General features: G+C 44.7%; 1 protein-coding gene across 10 annotated transcripts in view; it reads left to right on the forward strand.

Annotated features, from left to right (window-relative positions):
* The window catches only part of gramd4a (GRAM domain containing 4a), a 38,161-nt gene that overhangs the window by 5,846 nt on the left and 18,679 nt on the right, over nucleotides 1-13,636 (forward strand). For 8 of the 10 annotated variants that reach the window (XM_078101616.1, XM_040173717.2, XM_040173719.2 and 5 more), the window contains 2 exons: nucleotides 1,231-1,444; nucleotides 5,710-5,830. In XM_078101616.1, the coding sequence (XP_077957742.1) occupies nucleotides 1,231-1,444; nucleotides 5,710-5,830 (335 nt within the window). Of the gene's footprint in view, nucleotides 1-1,230; nucleotides 1,445-1,527; nucleotides 2,972-4,804; nucleotides 5,529-5,709; nucleotides 5,831-13,636 lie in introns of those variants that run through there. The other 2 variants (XM_078101620.1, XM_040173722.2) reach the window with 2 other exon arrangements.

Below are 13,636 nucleotides of genomic sequence, written 5' to 3' on the forward strand. Positions count from 1 at the left end.
TGGCTTCGTGCTCAGCCTTCGCAAAAGGATGACAGATTGATGTGACAGTTTGTTGGCCGCCGCGTTTGTTCATATTGACTCCTGGAGGACGAATGACCTGATAAGTGTATTACTACATTGGACTTCATTCATTCGGCGTTTCTTATCAGAAGGAAGGACTTGATTGAGTTTAGGAAGTCAACACTGGGTGCAGTCAGAGTTTAATAGGCCAATAGGCCATTTGATCAGCTGTTGCTGGCAACATACATGGCAGTAACCGTTTACCACCTGTGCTTTAAGAACGGCACACATTCCAACACTTGTGGAGATCTGGAGCACCAATGAGGCCATTAATCCCCTCTGTGTTTTTGGGATTCATTCTACTGCATGATCAGGCTGCCGCTATGTGAACGCAGAGCAACCGCTGCAGTGGCGTGACTCCTGTAGCCAGGCAGGAGGACACAAACGGTCACCCGTAGTTCTATCCGTCATTGTTACACCTCGATATCAGAACACAAGGATTAAGCTTTTCAGCTAGCGCCACTGCTCCCGCTACAGAAATTAAAACAATGAATTAGGTCATCAGATCTGCTGCTATCAACTGTTTGCTAGAGGACTGATAGGATGTGGTCATCGTGGCTCAACAGCCTCGCTCCATTTTCCTGTCCGGGTCAAAGGGGAAGAATAAAACAAAACAAAAAAAAACACGATCACTGACAAGGTTAGCGCATACTAGCATTAGAGGTTGGCCTGTTGCGTCATGTGCTACCTTGGGGAATTTGCTGCTGCTGCAAAAAAGGATGTAAAATCGACACTGATGTTCAGCAACCTGACATTGGCGTGAATTGATTTTTACCAGAGCCAAATTGCAAGCTTTTGAAATGCATTCAAATGCCAAAAAGAGATGCCCCAACCTCGCTAAAAGGATTAGTGGAATCACAGTAGAAGTGGATTTTGTTTTGTTTACATTGTTGCCTAAAAGACTCCGTTATAGGTGGAAACATTGTATATATGTTTGTTCATTCATTCATTCATTCATGTTCCCCTGAGGATGTATTTTTTTTAATGAAGCCATAGTAGCTTAAGTAAAACCAAGATGATGAACATGCTGTGCATTACACCTTTCTATAGCTATTCCTCATGAAGAGGTATGAACATGCATAGCCACTATAACCTAAACCACCTGTCCCAATGTGGTCCAGATGAAGAAAACTATTTAGCAACAGCCCCCGTGCTTCTGTGTCCCCACAGGGTTGCCGTCCGCCATGTTAAGGTAAAGCCCAGGTCCGCGGTGGTGACCATGCTCAAGCGACTGGACAAGATCCGCTTCCGAGGCCCGAGGACGAGGGACGACTTCCCGGACCTGAACGAGTCGCCGCCCGCCTCCGACAACGAATGTAGCGACGACGTGCAGCCGAAGCCCAGAGCAGCGCCGCGAGACCCAGAGGAAAGCCCGCGAGACCCTGTGAGTGTTCAGGCTGCACATTTGACTCGTGACCACAGTAATCACGTTTTCACAGGGGAAGTAGAAAGGCCGTTCTTTCAGTTCTCCTTTCTTTTGCTTGGTCAACCCTTTTCTATTACGTCTCACTACGTTCACATCATTTGCCTTTCCGCTTTTTTTTTTCTTTTTTTCCCCCTCCTCCAAGTCTCTCACTTGCTGCCTTTTATATCTCTTGGTGTCGTACAGAGTGAATGGTTATCTTGCTTTTGTCTTGTACGTACACATTTAGGCGTGACTGGCTCGGCCGAACTTGCATTGTGGCATTTAAACAAAATCTATCCATGAATTATTTTGTTTTGAGAAGGATGCTCTGACCTCGGTGTGGCCATGTGGCATTTTTAAAATAACAAAACTGAGAAACAGCTGCTAGTCCCCCTTCCGGGTGTTTAGAACAACCTTAGCTTTCTGAATACTAATGTTTAGCGCTATTAAAAACCTTGTTGTTTAATCCCACTTGTTTTTGGTCACGCTGAAGATACAGTGAGAACGAAGGAGGAAGAGGTTGAAATGTTGAGATATTGGGTCGCAAGAAGGGAGTGAAGAAATGAAGGGAGATGCAAGATTAAAGCACGGAAAGTGATAAAGGAGGCTAACGGAAATAAGATTGGACTCCAAGATGTCTAGTGGGGAGGAGACGGACATGATGAAGATAAAACTGAGAAAGGACCTACTCGCTGGCCTCGACACACAAGAAAATAAAAAATGACCGTTTTTTTCAGATATTTATTCCTCCCACTTTGGATACCGTTTATTTCATGAAATCTGCAGCTCTCTTGTCGTCGTCAGTCATTAAAATGGCACTTTTGCTGGCATTATTCCTGCGTATTGAAAACACTTTGATTAATCATTTCCTAAATTACCTCTTCGTGATGGCTGGATTTTTCTTTACTTTCTCTTCGTTCCTCCTCACATAGTATGTGATTGTGTCGCGTGGGATTCTTTGTCTTTTCTGTGGGGATTTCCTGCAGCCCACTGATAGCTGCATCGCTGCACAACTCTACTAGACAGAATCATAAATATATTATGACTTTCTTTGTCATTGGCATATGAGCTTTTTGGCCTACTCTGGGGCCAACATGTGCCAATGTTTGCACCAATGTGTCTGTAAAGTGCGGTTCGCATGTCTGCATGCGCACCGGTGGCTGCCTGCGTGAGCACCGGCTCCACTGGGACGCCATCGCCCACTTTATGGCACTGATGAGTCACACTCCGTAGCCCCAAAAATAAACCGAGCTAGCTCTCCACGCACGCACCGACACATAAGGCGTGCGTGCCCTCCCTCTCTCTCTCTCCCAGAAACCAGAAAAGGCATGCTGTTGCATTCAGTATCTAAAAGCTGCTGCAGCTTGGTGGAAATCTCACCTTCCCTGCTGAGCTTCGTAGGTCCCTGCTGGCACGTTGGAGCCCCTGGAGGAGACACACTCTAGGACCAGATCACGCAATGACCGGCCCTGAAAACCCTCACCTTCATTACGTCATCAGTTACTAGTAAGAAAGCGTGTGCCCTTGGGCTGCATGCTGCAAGACTTGATGAGAAACTAGCTGCTGTCGTCCATACTAAACAGGCAGAATGTCCCCCGGCAGATGGTGTTCAGTAACTGCACGCACAACTTTTTTCCATACTGTGTCAACTTATTCATTACATCTAAGGTACATTTGGAGCAGGTCAACATGGTATAATTGGGTACCAAAAACCTCCACTTTTAAGGAAAACACATCGACAATACGGTGTCCTGCTGAATTTATGTAAAAGTATGGATTTTGTATGGGATTTAAAATGCATACTATAGCAAGTATATTAACAAAGTTGACTTCCTGTCTTACAACTGAAATGTTTTACAGAGGTATAAAAAGGTACCATTCGGATACTGTTTCGTTCAGGTTTGAAAGGTCAGTGTATATATCTAGTTGAATGGATATCCTTTTTTGATGCATTAAGAGTCTCTCAAAGTATAAAAAAAAGAGTTAAATGTATTTAAAATAATGATTATGAACCGCTCGCTTTGTGCCGAGGAAGCTCTTCAATCTGTGCTCGATCATCATAATCTCCCCTTCTGAAATGTAGGCGTTAGTCAAACCCCAAGTTGTTTTGCTTTGGATCTGATGCGACGTGTTGGTGGAGGATTGTGCTCGTCTTTACAACCGAGAAGGCTGCCTGTGTCACCCTGGTAGGCCTGTTGTTGTTGTTGTTGTTGTTGTTTGGGGTTTTATTAAGCTGCTGAGCTTTTATTTGTAGTGACAATATTTGAGTGTGCAAATGTTGCCGAATTGCTCTTCTGGTCCAGTGTCAGCGTGGTGTTCAGTTAAACTGGCCTGATTAGTTACTGGCCTGTGGTAAGGCAGCCATACAACCAACAGTTGTCTTGATGGGGGCTGAACGCCGCGCAAGAAAGGAGCAGAAATAAGACTATAAGAGCTGATTGATGAACTAAAATTGAATTGAATTCCCCTAATGACTGAGGGAGGGATGGACCAGTTGTTGTGAATCCGTCATAAGACGTTATGTAATATTTTTGCTACGCGAGGACCATTATCCCGTCCAACCAATACTGTGCTGGACGCTGAGCTCGTTGAATCATAGCTCATATCCATGAGTGTCTGGATGTGGTTACCATGCCAGGCTAGTTCGGGTTTGCGCAAAGTTTTTAAATTAGTTCACGGATGTAAAAAAGCTGTGATTGGTGTCTGAATATTATCATTTCAGTACATTTTCATACACATTCCATTGAAATGTGTAAGGTTATTGTGGCTCATTTTGAAGTTTAGATTCATCATACAATGCTGAAAATGTGCAACATATATTTACCAGCAGGCCGACGGCGCAACGCAGTCTCACTGCTTAAGCTCTGCTCATGAGCAGCCTGAACACAACTAAAACGCTATATGATTGACATGCTGGAGGTGACGCGACGGTATGAAGAATACAACATGAATGCTTTTTTTTTATATAATATACGGAAGTATAGTATAATAGTTTTACAGTGGGATTTCTAAGCTCATCCGCAGACATGCGAGAAGGAGAGATGGGGGAAACACAATAATAAATCGGCCCATAATCGTTGAGGGTGACGTCAGGGCTCGACCTACTTCTGATACCCGGGAGGTTGTGTGACGATGGAAACGAAGGTGCGCTTGTGTTGCGCACGTCCTCTGACGAGACCGCGAGCGAGTCTCATTCGAAACCAAAGAGCGCTGCAGCGCTTGCGACGCACTGCTTCCCGTCCGCTCCCTTTCATCTCCACCACGTCCCCGCCCCCCCCCCCCCCCCCCCCCCCCGCCTTTTGTCTCCCTGCCCCTCTCGGCTGCTTCCTCTCCTCCAACCTCCTGTCTCCGTTTTTCAATTCTGACACCCTCCTGCAGTCAGCCGTTTTCTTCTCCATGACACACCTCCAGCACAGCCTATCATTCGTTTCCTTTAGAGGTACTTCTTTATTCCTCTCTCGATGTCTCCCCGGCAGATTATCTTGTTAGGCTTTGGCTCCTTTCCAAAGCACATTTTTTTTCAGGTCAACGTCCGTTGTGTTCTCTCGCGGTGTCTCGCTCCTTCTCTCGCGCTTTGTCACTGCAGAGAGCACACCAGCTGAAGACGTTGCGGTGTGGCTTGCGGCGCACACACACAAACGATGCTGGTTGCTGTCGGGGAGAAGCTGCTGAAGCGTGTGTGCGTGTGTGTGTGTGTGTGTGTGTGGCAGCGGTCTTTTAAAGGATCCCTGCTGTAGTTGAGCACCGATTCGCCGCCTGCAGTGCTTGTCATGCGCAAGCTCCGCCATCTCTCTCCTCTTCTGGCTCTTTCCTTTCCTCTGTCAACCACTCACCTCCTTTCCATTGTCCCTTTCCCTCCCTCATTCCGCTCCCCTCGGTCGTTGCTCGGTCTGCCTACACACATGTCGTGTGGCTAGTTTCTGTGTGTGTGTCCGGGTTGAAACACGTAGTCATAAGGGTGTGTGAGTCATCCTTGTTGCCGTAGTCAGGAGAGGGTTTCTCCTGATTCTTCCTCATCCTATACCGCTCCAGCTGGACTTTAACTGGGGGAGGAAGCCTTAGCGTGAGTCATGACGCCATGCTTGTCTGTGTGCATGTGTGTAAGATCATGTGGGAAATCCCTGTTTGTTTGTATGTATTCTGTTTAGTCATTCTAACAAAATTATTTGTCTGCTTTTCTGTGTGTGTGTGTGTGTGTGTGTGGTCCCTTCTATGCATGTGTGTGTGTGTGTGTGTATGCACAGGCAGGTTCGGGGTCTCCCACCATGGCAGTGGCCATCCAGGACTTCCAGAGGTCGGAGTCAGACCGACTCAATGAAGTCAAAGGTCACCTGGAAATTGCCTTATTGGAGAAACATTTCCTACGTGAGTACACACACACACACACACACTCATTGCAACACTTGGAAGAGACTACAGTTTCAGACATGTTTTTGCTGTTTTTACAGAGCTGTTCATTTAAAAGTGCAGAACATATTCCAATATAAGAATCAGCCTTCTGTGTGCTAATATAGACAAACGTTTTCTGACTACCAGAAGGCTTGACTATTGTTTATACAAGGACGTGGGGGAAAAATATGCACATGTAATGAAATATATCGTCCATTACTCAGAACCCCTCCTGTCAGTTCCCAGAGAAAAGTCTTGTATTTGTAGCGTCCAGCGCAAAGTTCTAGAGTGTGTGGGCGGTAGGATTATCTGCAGCATCAAATGCAGAGGAACAACCGATTGAGGAAGCTGAGCTCACCGTGTTGCAACAGTGGCTTCGTGTTGAGGAGCTACTGCCTCTGTCTACACTCTTATCTGCCCTGCCTTCTCTGCAGTTTGTGATTGTTTACCAAATGGGGACTTTAGCATGAAGCATCCTCTATTGGAGGAAGTGCTCCGGTTTTTGCTGAGCGGTAGTTAGTCTCTCCTCAACACTGTTGGCCGTTACCGCCGTCTCATCAGTTTACTGTAACAATGAACGCGCTCTGGGAAGGATTCACTCGCAGCTTTTAATGACATCCATCTCTCGGGCCGACGGAGGTCACGTGCATCTCCTGTCGGTAGGGCTGTCACAAAAGCTACTTTTTGTTGTGCGATATATTGCACCAAAATGAATTGCGATTTATGATATTGTGCTTTTCAGACCATTTCATGCACCTGATTACATAATGACAATAAAATAGCATAATAATGCAAGTATTCACGTTTTTATTTGTATTTTTTGGACATTTTAATCTGAATGTGAAAAATGATATCCTACATAAATAATATACCTTTTTGCTAACAAAAAAGTGCATGGGACACAGACCGGGGCGAAGCATCCGGCTCGATTCGGTAGGGGGAATAGGTCTTCACCAGCGCCAGCCGCGGAGGTTGGCCTGGGGGGTTTCAACCGCCGGCAGGGCGACTCTTCTGGGAGAGACCGGGTGTCTTGGTCCCGCTACCAATCGGCCGTCCCGGGAGGTCCGCAGGCCGGTGTACAAAGTCGACACAGCGGCTCGTTCAGGTCTATTGGCTCTTTGCTCTCATTGGCTTAAAGTCAAAATGCTCACACAAAGAAGCTGAAGATTGCGGCTTTGAAACAAAGTCCAAACAAAAAAAAGAACATTAACGAATCTCATTTACTCTACTGGGGAAGCTAGAGTCGTAGTTACCAGCAGGATTTGGTTCCACTGCTTCATAGTATGTTTGTTATTATACATTTCAATGAGCTGAGCAGCCTGCTCGCTGCAATAGAAAACTTCTATTAAACAACAGAAGCAATTAAACTAAAGGGTCATCTTGAGGATGGGAAACCAATCTACTCAAAGTTGAATGGAGTTATGATGATGACTTCATCTGGTATTTACAATGGACAGTTGCATCATGTTTTTTTTTTTTTTTTTTTAACTGTCTCTATACAGCCGTACAATTCCACTAGAAGCATCATAGGAGCAGGCAGCTGCTGAGCTAATATTTAACAAGCTGCACCAGGGAGGCACTCTGAGCTTAAGCAGCCATGTACCAGGAAGTGTGTTCTCTGTTAGCCTTTGCATCTTTTTATTCACCCATTTGTCATTTACACCAGCCATAACCTTGACACCTATGGTGTCCATAGGGATTGAAGTGTTATGTCACATGATAACACCAAACTATCTGCTCCGCAGTTTCCCTGCGTTTTTTGGTTTTATGATGTGCAGCACCACTATCTGGATCGGCCCTCACTGCATGATGTTGATATAGTAAATCATGGATCCATTTAGAGTAGAATAGATGATAAAAAAGGTTATGCTTTGGGTTGCAAGTTGCTATCTTACAGCTGAATACAGACTTTTTGTTTCCTTAGCTCTGCCCTTTTGTGGAACTTGTGGGGACTTTCAAACTCAAGGCCTCAAAACCACAACCTAATAGTGCTGCTACAGAGACGTCCACTTCTTGTTTACAGTCTCAGAGGAGGAGATTGGGGAGACCAAAACATAGCAGAGAGTGATGATTGAACTTAACCGTCAAACAATGATTGACCTCCTGCTGTTCCGGGGCCATTTTGGGGTGAGGTCCCAATAGTAATTCTTGTATGCTGTATGTATAGCAGTTTGTTGTTGTGGGTATGCTGTTTATCTGTGTAGTGTAGACAGCCTGGGGGAAGGGTTGTTCGCAGGCAGGAAGAGGACGACGAGGAGGAGGAGGCAGAGGAGGAGGCCGCCCAAAGTGATGTATGACGCTGCGGAGTCCACCCACTCGCACACATATACAAGCTTGTCTAACTTGGTATCCGATGAGACGTACGGGTTGTCCTGTACTGCGCAGCACGTTGACAGTCCTGTTGTATGCAATGGACTGTGAAGCCCCCCGTGTGCGTGCGTGCGTGCGTGCGTGCGTGCGTGCGTGCGTGCGTGTGTGTGTGTGTGTGTGTGTGTGAGAGAGAGAGACACACCTCAGGCAATGTCCTCTGTCATAATGCCTGAGCTAAAAGGGCTCGATTCATTGTCACACAGTCAGGATGCTGGCCAGATCCGTTCACTGACCTTTCCATCTTGCCGTTTTCCTTTCCTCTTTTATTTCATCCCGCGGTGTAAAAGAAGAAGAGGGAAGCAGACATCCAGAGAGCTCTCCTTTTGCCTTCAGTCCAACCCGCTGGGTTGGCATCGGATTCTGCCAGCCATCCCCCTACCCGTCTTTTATGGCGCGTTTAATTTGGATTTCCCTTCATGCTTTTCTGTCACACACACCAGTGCGATGTTCTGAGGCCCCGACAAACCCATTAGCTTGCGTACAAATACAAAGGTAAAACACCTGTGACACTCCTAAGGGGAGGAACCCTTCATACATGTTTTCTTGTGGTGGTGATTGGACAAGAAAATGATACCACCGGGTCATGTTTTTTTTCGTTTTCCGCTGCTTATGCCTCATCCTGTTGCTTTTTTGTTATCCATTGCTCTCATGCCTCTTGGCCTCTTGTCTGATCTCTGGACGGTACATTAGCATCCCTGCCTCCTAGTTATTGTGTATTCCATCTCTGCTATTTTCCTCTGCCCTCTGCTTTGTGTCGGTCGCTAATCAATGTAACGTTGATTGTGTGATTCCCCGCACAGCCGCGGTGGCTGGTGGAACATTTTTACGGTAGGTCTATACAATCAATTTCAGCAAAATCCCAGAATGATTTAATGTGGAACCGTAAAAGTATCAGAAACGCAATACTAACTTGTAGCTCGATATTTAACGATGTATTGCAACAGAAAAAATTATTAAACGCTTCTTATTTGTCACCTTTTTTCTTTTCTGAGTGGCAAACGTCTCAATGACCTTCTTATTGAAGTCAGTTGAGTCCCTGACTAGAGAACAGGCAAACTTGGGGCAAAAACAATGTTGCCCCGGGCTGAGTCTATTTAAGGACGCTGATTGGCTAAATTGTATGTCACACATTTTTCTAATTTAATCGGCAAAGTGTTTTTAGACCCGCTGTCTGCCGGCAATCTTCCGCTTAGCACTAGCGCAGACGGGACGTGCGTATGACCGGCAGGGACGTGCAGGAAAAGCATATATTTTACAAATATTACTGGTTACATTTCATAACGCAAATAGTGACATTTTTTTAATATTTGATTTCAATTTCTTTTTTGGGGGCTTAAGCGGTGGCTAAATTGTATTTCCTTAAAGATGGGGCGACGCCCCATTGCCCGCTATTGCCCAGCCGCGCAGTATAGCCGGCTATAGAAAGACTTGCAGTGCACATTGGTCCTATTCTCAGTCACTTGGTGTGATCCAATGATTACGGACGTGCAGGCTTGTATACAGTTTGTCGTTCCCTGAAGCTAAAGAGATTAGTGGGGGTGAAACAAAAGATTCCTTGTAACACAATATGGGTTTACGTGTTGTGTAATTACTTTTCTGGGGCATGATGTATGAAAACATAACCTGTCAGAAGACTAGCTGGCACATTTAAAGGATTTCAATTTTACAACTGCAATGACATATAGTTGAGATAAAAAGAAAAACTGTCTCTTACAGTTTGTCTTTGGAATTGGTGAAAGACGAGATGTTTTCCACATTACTGGAATTTTTGAGGAAGACCGAGACAAGGAAAAGAGTTAAGGACGGAGCACAGCTGGTCAGCACAGGCTGCGTGGATGGACACCATCAGGGCCTGCTGCCTTGCTAACCTTAAGACGCTTTAATTGCTGTGAAACCTCCTTGACATTTATTAGAATGGCTGTGCTGCTGTGGTTTTTTCCTACCAATTGCCGCTTTAACCTTCCTTGTCACCTGAGGTTTATTATTGGGGAACGTTTTTATTTGTTTACAGGAAATCGCGACACAGTAATAAATATAACTGTGTACTTTGTCAGAGATACTGTCCAGATCCTTGTGTGAGAAACACATTGGATGTAATCTGCAGCTTCCCAATTTTAGGACAATGGCTTGGTGTCAATAAAATCAAATCATGGTCTGATTGTGAGAGGCGGGAGCATCTTTAAAATGAAATTTCCAAAAGGGAAAGCGGATTATCATGGCGTGATACGAAACGGAAACCAATGTGTTTCCGTTCCACTCAAATATGAGTTTGTTTTAGTTATTTCTTTCTCCGATGGTCCGTCAGCATTTAAACCAAGAAATAATTTGGGCTTCTTGGATCTCTTTCAGTCGGAGTGAACTGAACGAAGGCGTGTTTCCTCCCTCTCTCACGCCGACGTGTTTCCCTCCCTGATGCTTAAAATAAAACCAGGGCCCACGCTGTGTGCTAAAACAAACACACTGCTTAAGTATATTGTCTCCTTTCCTCCTTTGTGAGTTTCCATTCCAGATGTGTGTGTGTGTGTGTGTGTGTGTGTGTGTGTGTGTGTGTGAGAGTGTGTGAGAACAATGATCCGTGTCTTTTCCCCTTACCATTTACTGTGATTTACCAGTGCTATTCTTGGGACACTCAATTGGTTAATTTGTAACAATGTTTCCGATCGCAGGAGCATGCGAGCGCGCTCGCGCACACACACGCGCTGTGGAGGTCATGATGGCCTTCCGCTGTTTTCGGCTTGTGTTCCCTCCAGTTTCCCTCATCCTTTCTCTCTCCAGAGCCTCATTTGTTTAATTTCTAATGTATACTCTCTTCTTACATTCAAGCTGTCGTACTTCCCTCAACATGTGGCCGTCATTTATCTATACTGAACGTTTCTTTGCTTTTGTCTTGAGAGAGAATATAACAAATATCTGACTTGATGATTTTTTTGTTTTAATCTCAAATGGCAAAAACACACTGCATAGTCTAATTGTAATATAGAATAGACCAATAAAAAATGTATATGTATGTTTTGAACATTCATCACCATGGCAACCCGCAAGGAAGGAATTTGGGTCAGCCTTACAATTAGTGTTTTTTTGTTTTTTCTTTCTGGTGCGAAGCATTGGAAAAATTTAAGTTTTTCTATATGTAAGTGTGTGTTTGTGTGTTTCGGAGACATTGTGGTTACGTGTTCAGGATAAGCCGCAGACGTAGAGAGAAGTCCAGCTCCTGATAAACAGTCTACAGTGGCCTAACTATTATCCTCACCGAGCCTGTGCTGGCTGCTTCTAACTGTTACGATAACGGGCACTTTCAGTTGGCATCATGTCTCTTCGAATCAAGCACTTTTTATTAATGTCTAAAATCAAGAGCCTATACAGCCTGTGTAACTACTCAAATTCTAATGATGACGTTCTCTGTAATCAGATAATTAGTGGGTCAACCATTCCCCTGTTCTACTCCAAACTGCTGCGGTATCGGCTTTTATGCACCGCACTGAAAGGTTCTGGATTTATAACTGTGGCAACAACCCGGAGATTGGAACACAATGGGGATATCAATTATGCAAATATTTTAGCGTGTGTGTGCGTGTGTGTGTGTGTGTGTGTGTGTGTGTGTGTGTGTGTGTGTGTGTGTGTGTGTGTGTGTGTGTGTGTGTGTGTGTGTGTGTGTGTGTGTGTGTGTGTGTGTGTGTGTGTGTGTGTGTGTGTGTGTGTGTGAGAGAGAGCGATATATGTGCATTTTTGTGTCCCTGCATATTTGCAATAGGCACTCTTGGGAAAATCGTTGCCTTTTAATGACAACATTGTGATATATGGTTATTATAGTAATAGATAAAAGATAGGGATGAATCAACTGCAAGATGTCCCATAGGCGACCGAGCTGAGCCCACCTTCCTCCTGCTGATAAAATGGCAGAGGCCAGTGCCAGAGGAAATCACCCTATGTAATTATATGGACAGGCCTAGTGCACGAAGCTTTTTATCGCTCCCTCTGTCCTTGTGTGAGCTGTTCTCTCCAGCCTTTATTCCTTTTTCCCGTTCACGCTCTCCTTCAATACGTCTGTATTTCTGTAGTCCTCTTGGTGCTTTTCCCTTCTGCATTCTTTTTGTCATTGACTTGTTGATATGCTTCTAGTTTCATGGCGTTTGAGAGAACTAGAGGCGCGTGTGCGGTTTGAAGTCGCCTTTTTGAAGGTCACTGTGAGGGAATAGGCCAGGCTCTGTGCACTATAATAACTGATCAATACAGTGTCCCAGCTGCTGTCCTAGTTCTCCCTGGGCCCGAAGGCACCACATAAAGGTGACAGGGACACAGTGTAACCATGATGCATTGCAATAGAACTGTAACTGGAAAGTGAAGGGAAGTGGTTAGAGAAATGCATTTTTTTTATGTCTAACTCTTACTTTCATGTTGAGGTTCATTCCTGACCGTTCCTAAAATGAAAAATAAATATGACTCGCCGAGTGTCAGTCTCATTAGGTCAGTGCTCTACAGTACTATATGAAAAACAAATACTGTAAAATGGATTTTAACAATTGCTGGGTGTATTGTAACCAGGTAAGGTAATATACGACCGAAAAGTGGAAGTGATTGAAAGGTCTTTCTTTTATGTTCCTGGAGATGATGTTCTGCGGACCTCGTTACTGGTTGCTTGTACACTGATGATGATTCATTTCCTTTCTGAGACAGCTGCACGATAATGAATAACTCTCAGTGCCTGCTAAGGAGGCGGTCTTCCCTCGTATGGAGCTCTGTCCAACAGGAAATGAATGAGGTGGAACGGACCTCGACAAGTCCAAAGCTGAGGTTTCTGTAAATGAGATATTCGAGCTGAGAAAACAGCGTTTCATTAAATGGGCTCTTAATTCGCGCCACCTCAGTGTCTACTTGGATCCGCTGCAGATTCCTCACTTCCTCTTGCTGTACTCTGTGTCCCAGTTGATGCATTTTAATTTAGTCGTGCGCATAGGCGCGCCTGGGCAACAGGTGGTCATGTGTGTAAAGAGTGTGTGGTCAGTGTTTCGAGTGAAAGGACTAATGTAATATCTTCTAAGGAAATGGTTATGTCATTTGTTTTCTTTCGGTTTCCCTTAAGGACTTTGTTTCCAGTGCTTCCAGGCGCCTGCAGTCTTGACCAGATATCTATGATGTAACATAATCCATTATCGCATTACTGTTCTGCAAACGAGCACATGCTATCCTCTCATTGGATTACCCAACATTGTTTATCTGGATTATTAATTTATTAAATATGTGAGCATGCACAATAAAACAGTTTCTCAGGCAGATAACGGTTTCCCGTTAAGACTGTATGCCACAAAAACAAATATTGTTGTACAGCCGTTAAGGAGGGGAAAAAAACAAAAGGTTTGTACAACCAGGGCCTATAGAATAATAAAATATATAAAATGCAAATAAAAATAAACC

The sequence above is a fragment of the Gasterosteus aculeatus genome, chromosome 4, assembly GCF_964276395.1.
Source record: "Gasterosteus aculeatus chromosome 4, fGasAcu3.hap1.1, whole genome shotgun sequence".
NCBI lineage: Eukaryota > Metazoa > Chordata > Actinopteri > Perciformes > Gasterosteidae > Gasterosteus > Gasterosteus aculeatus.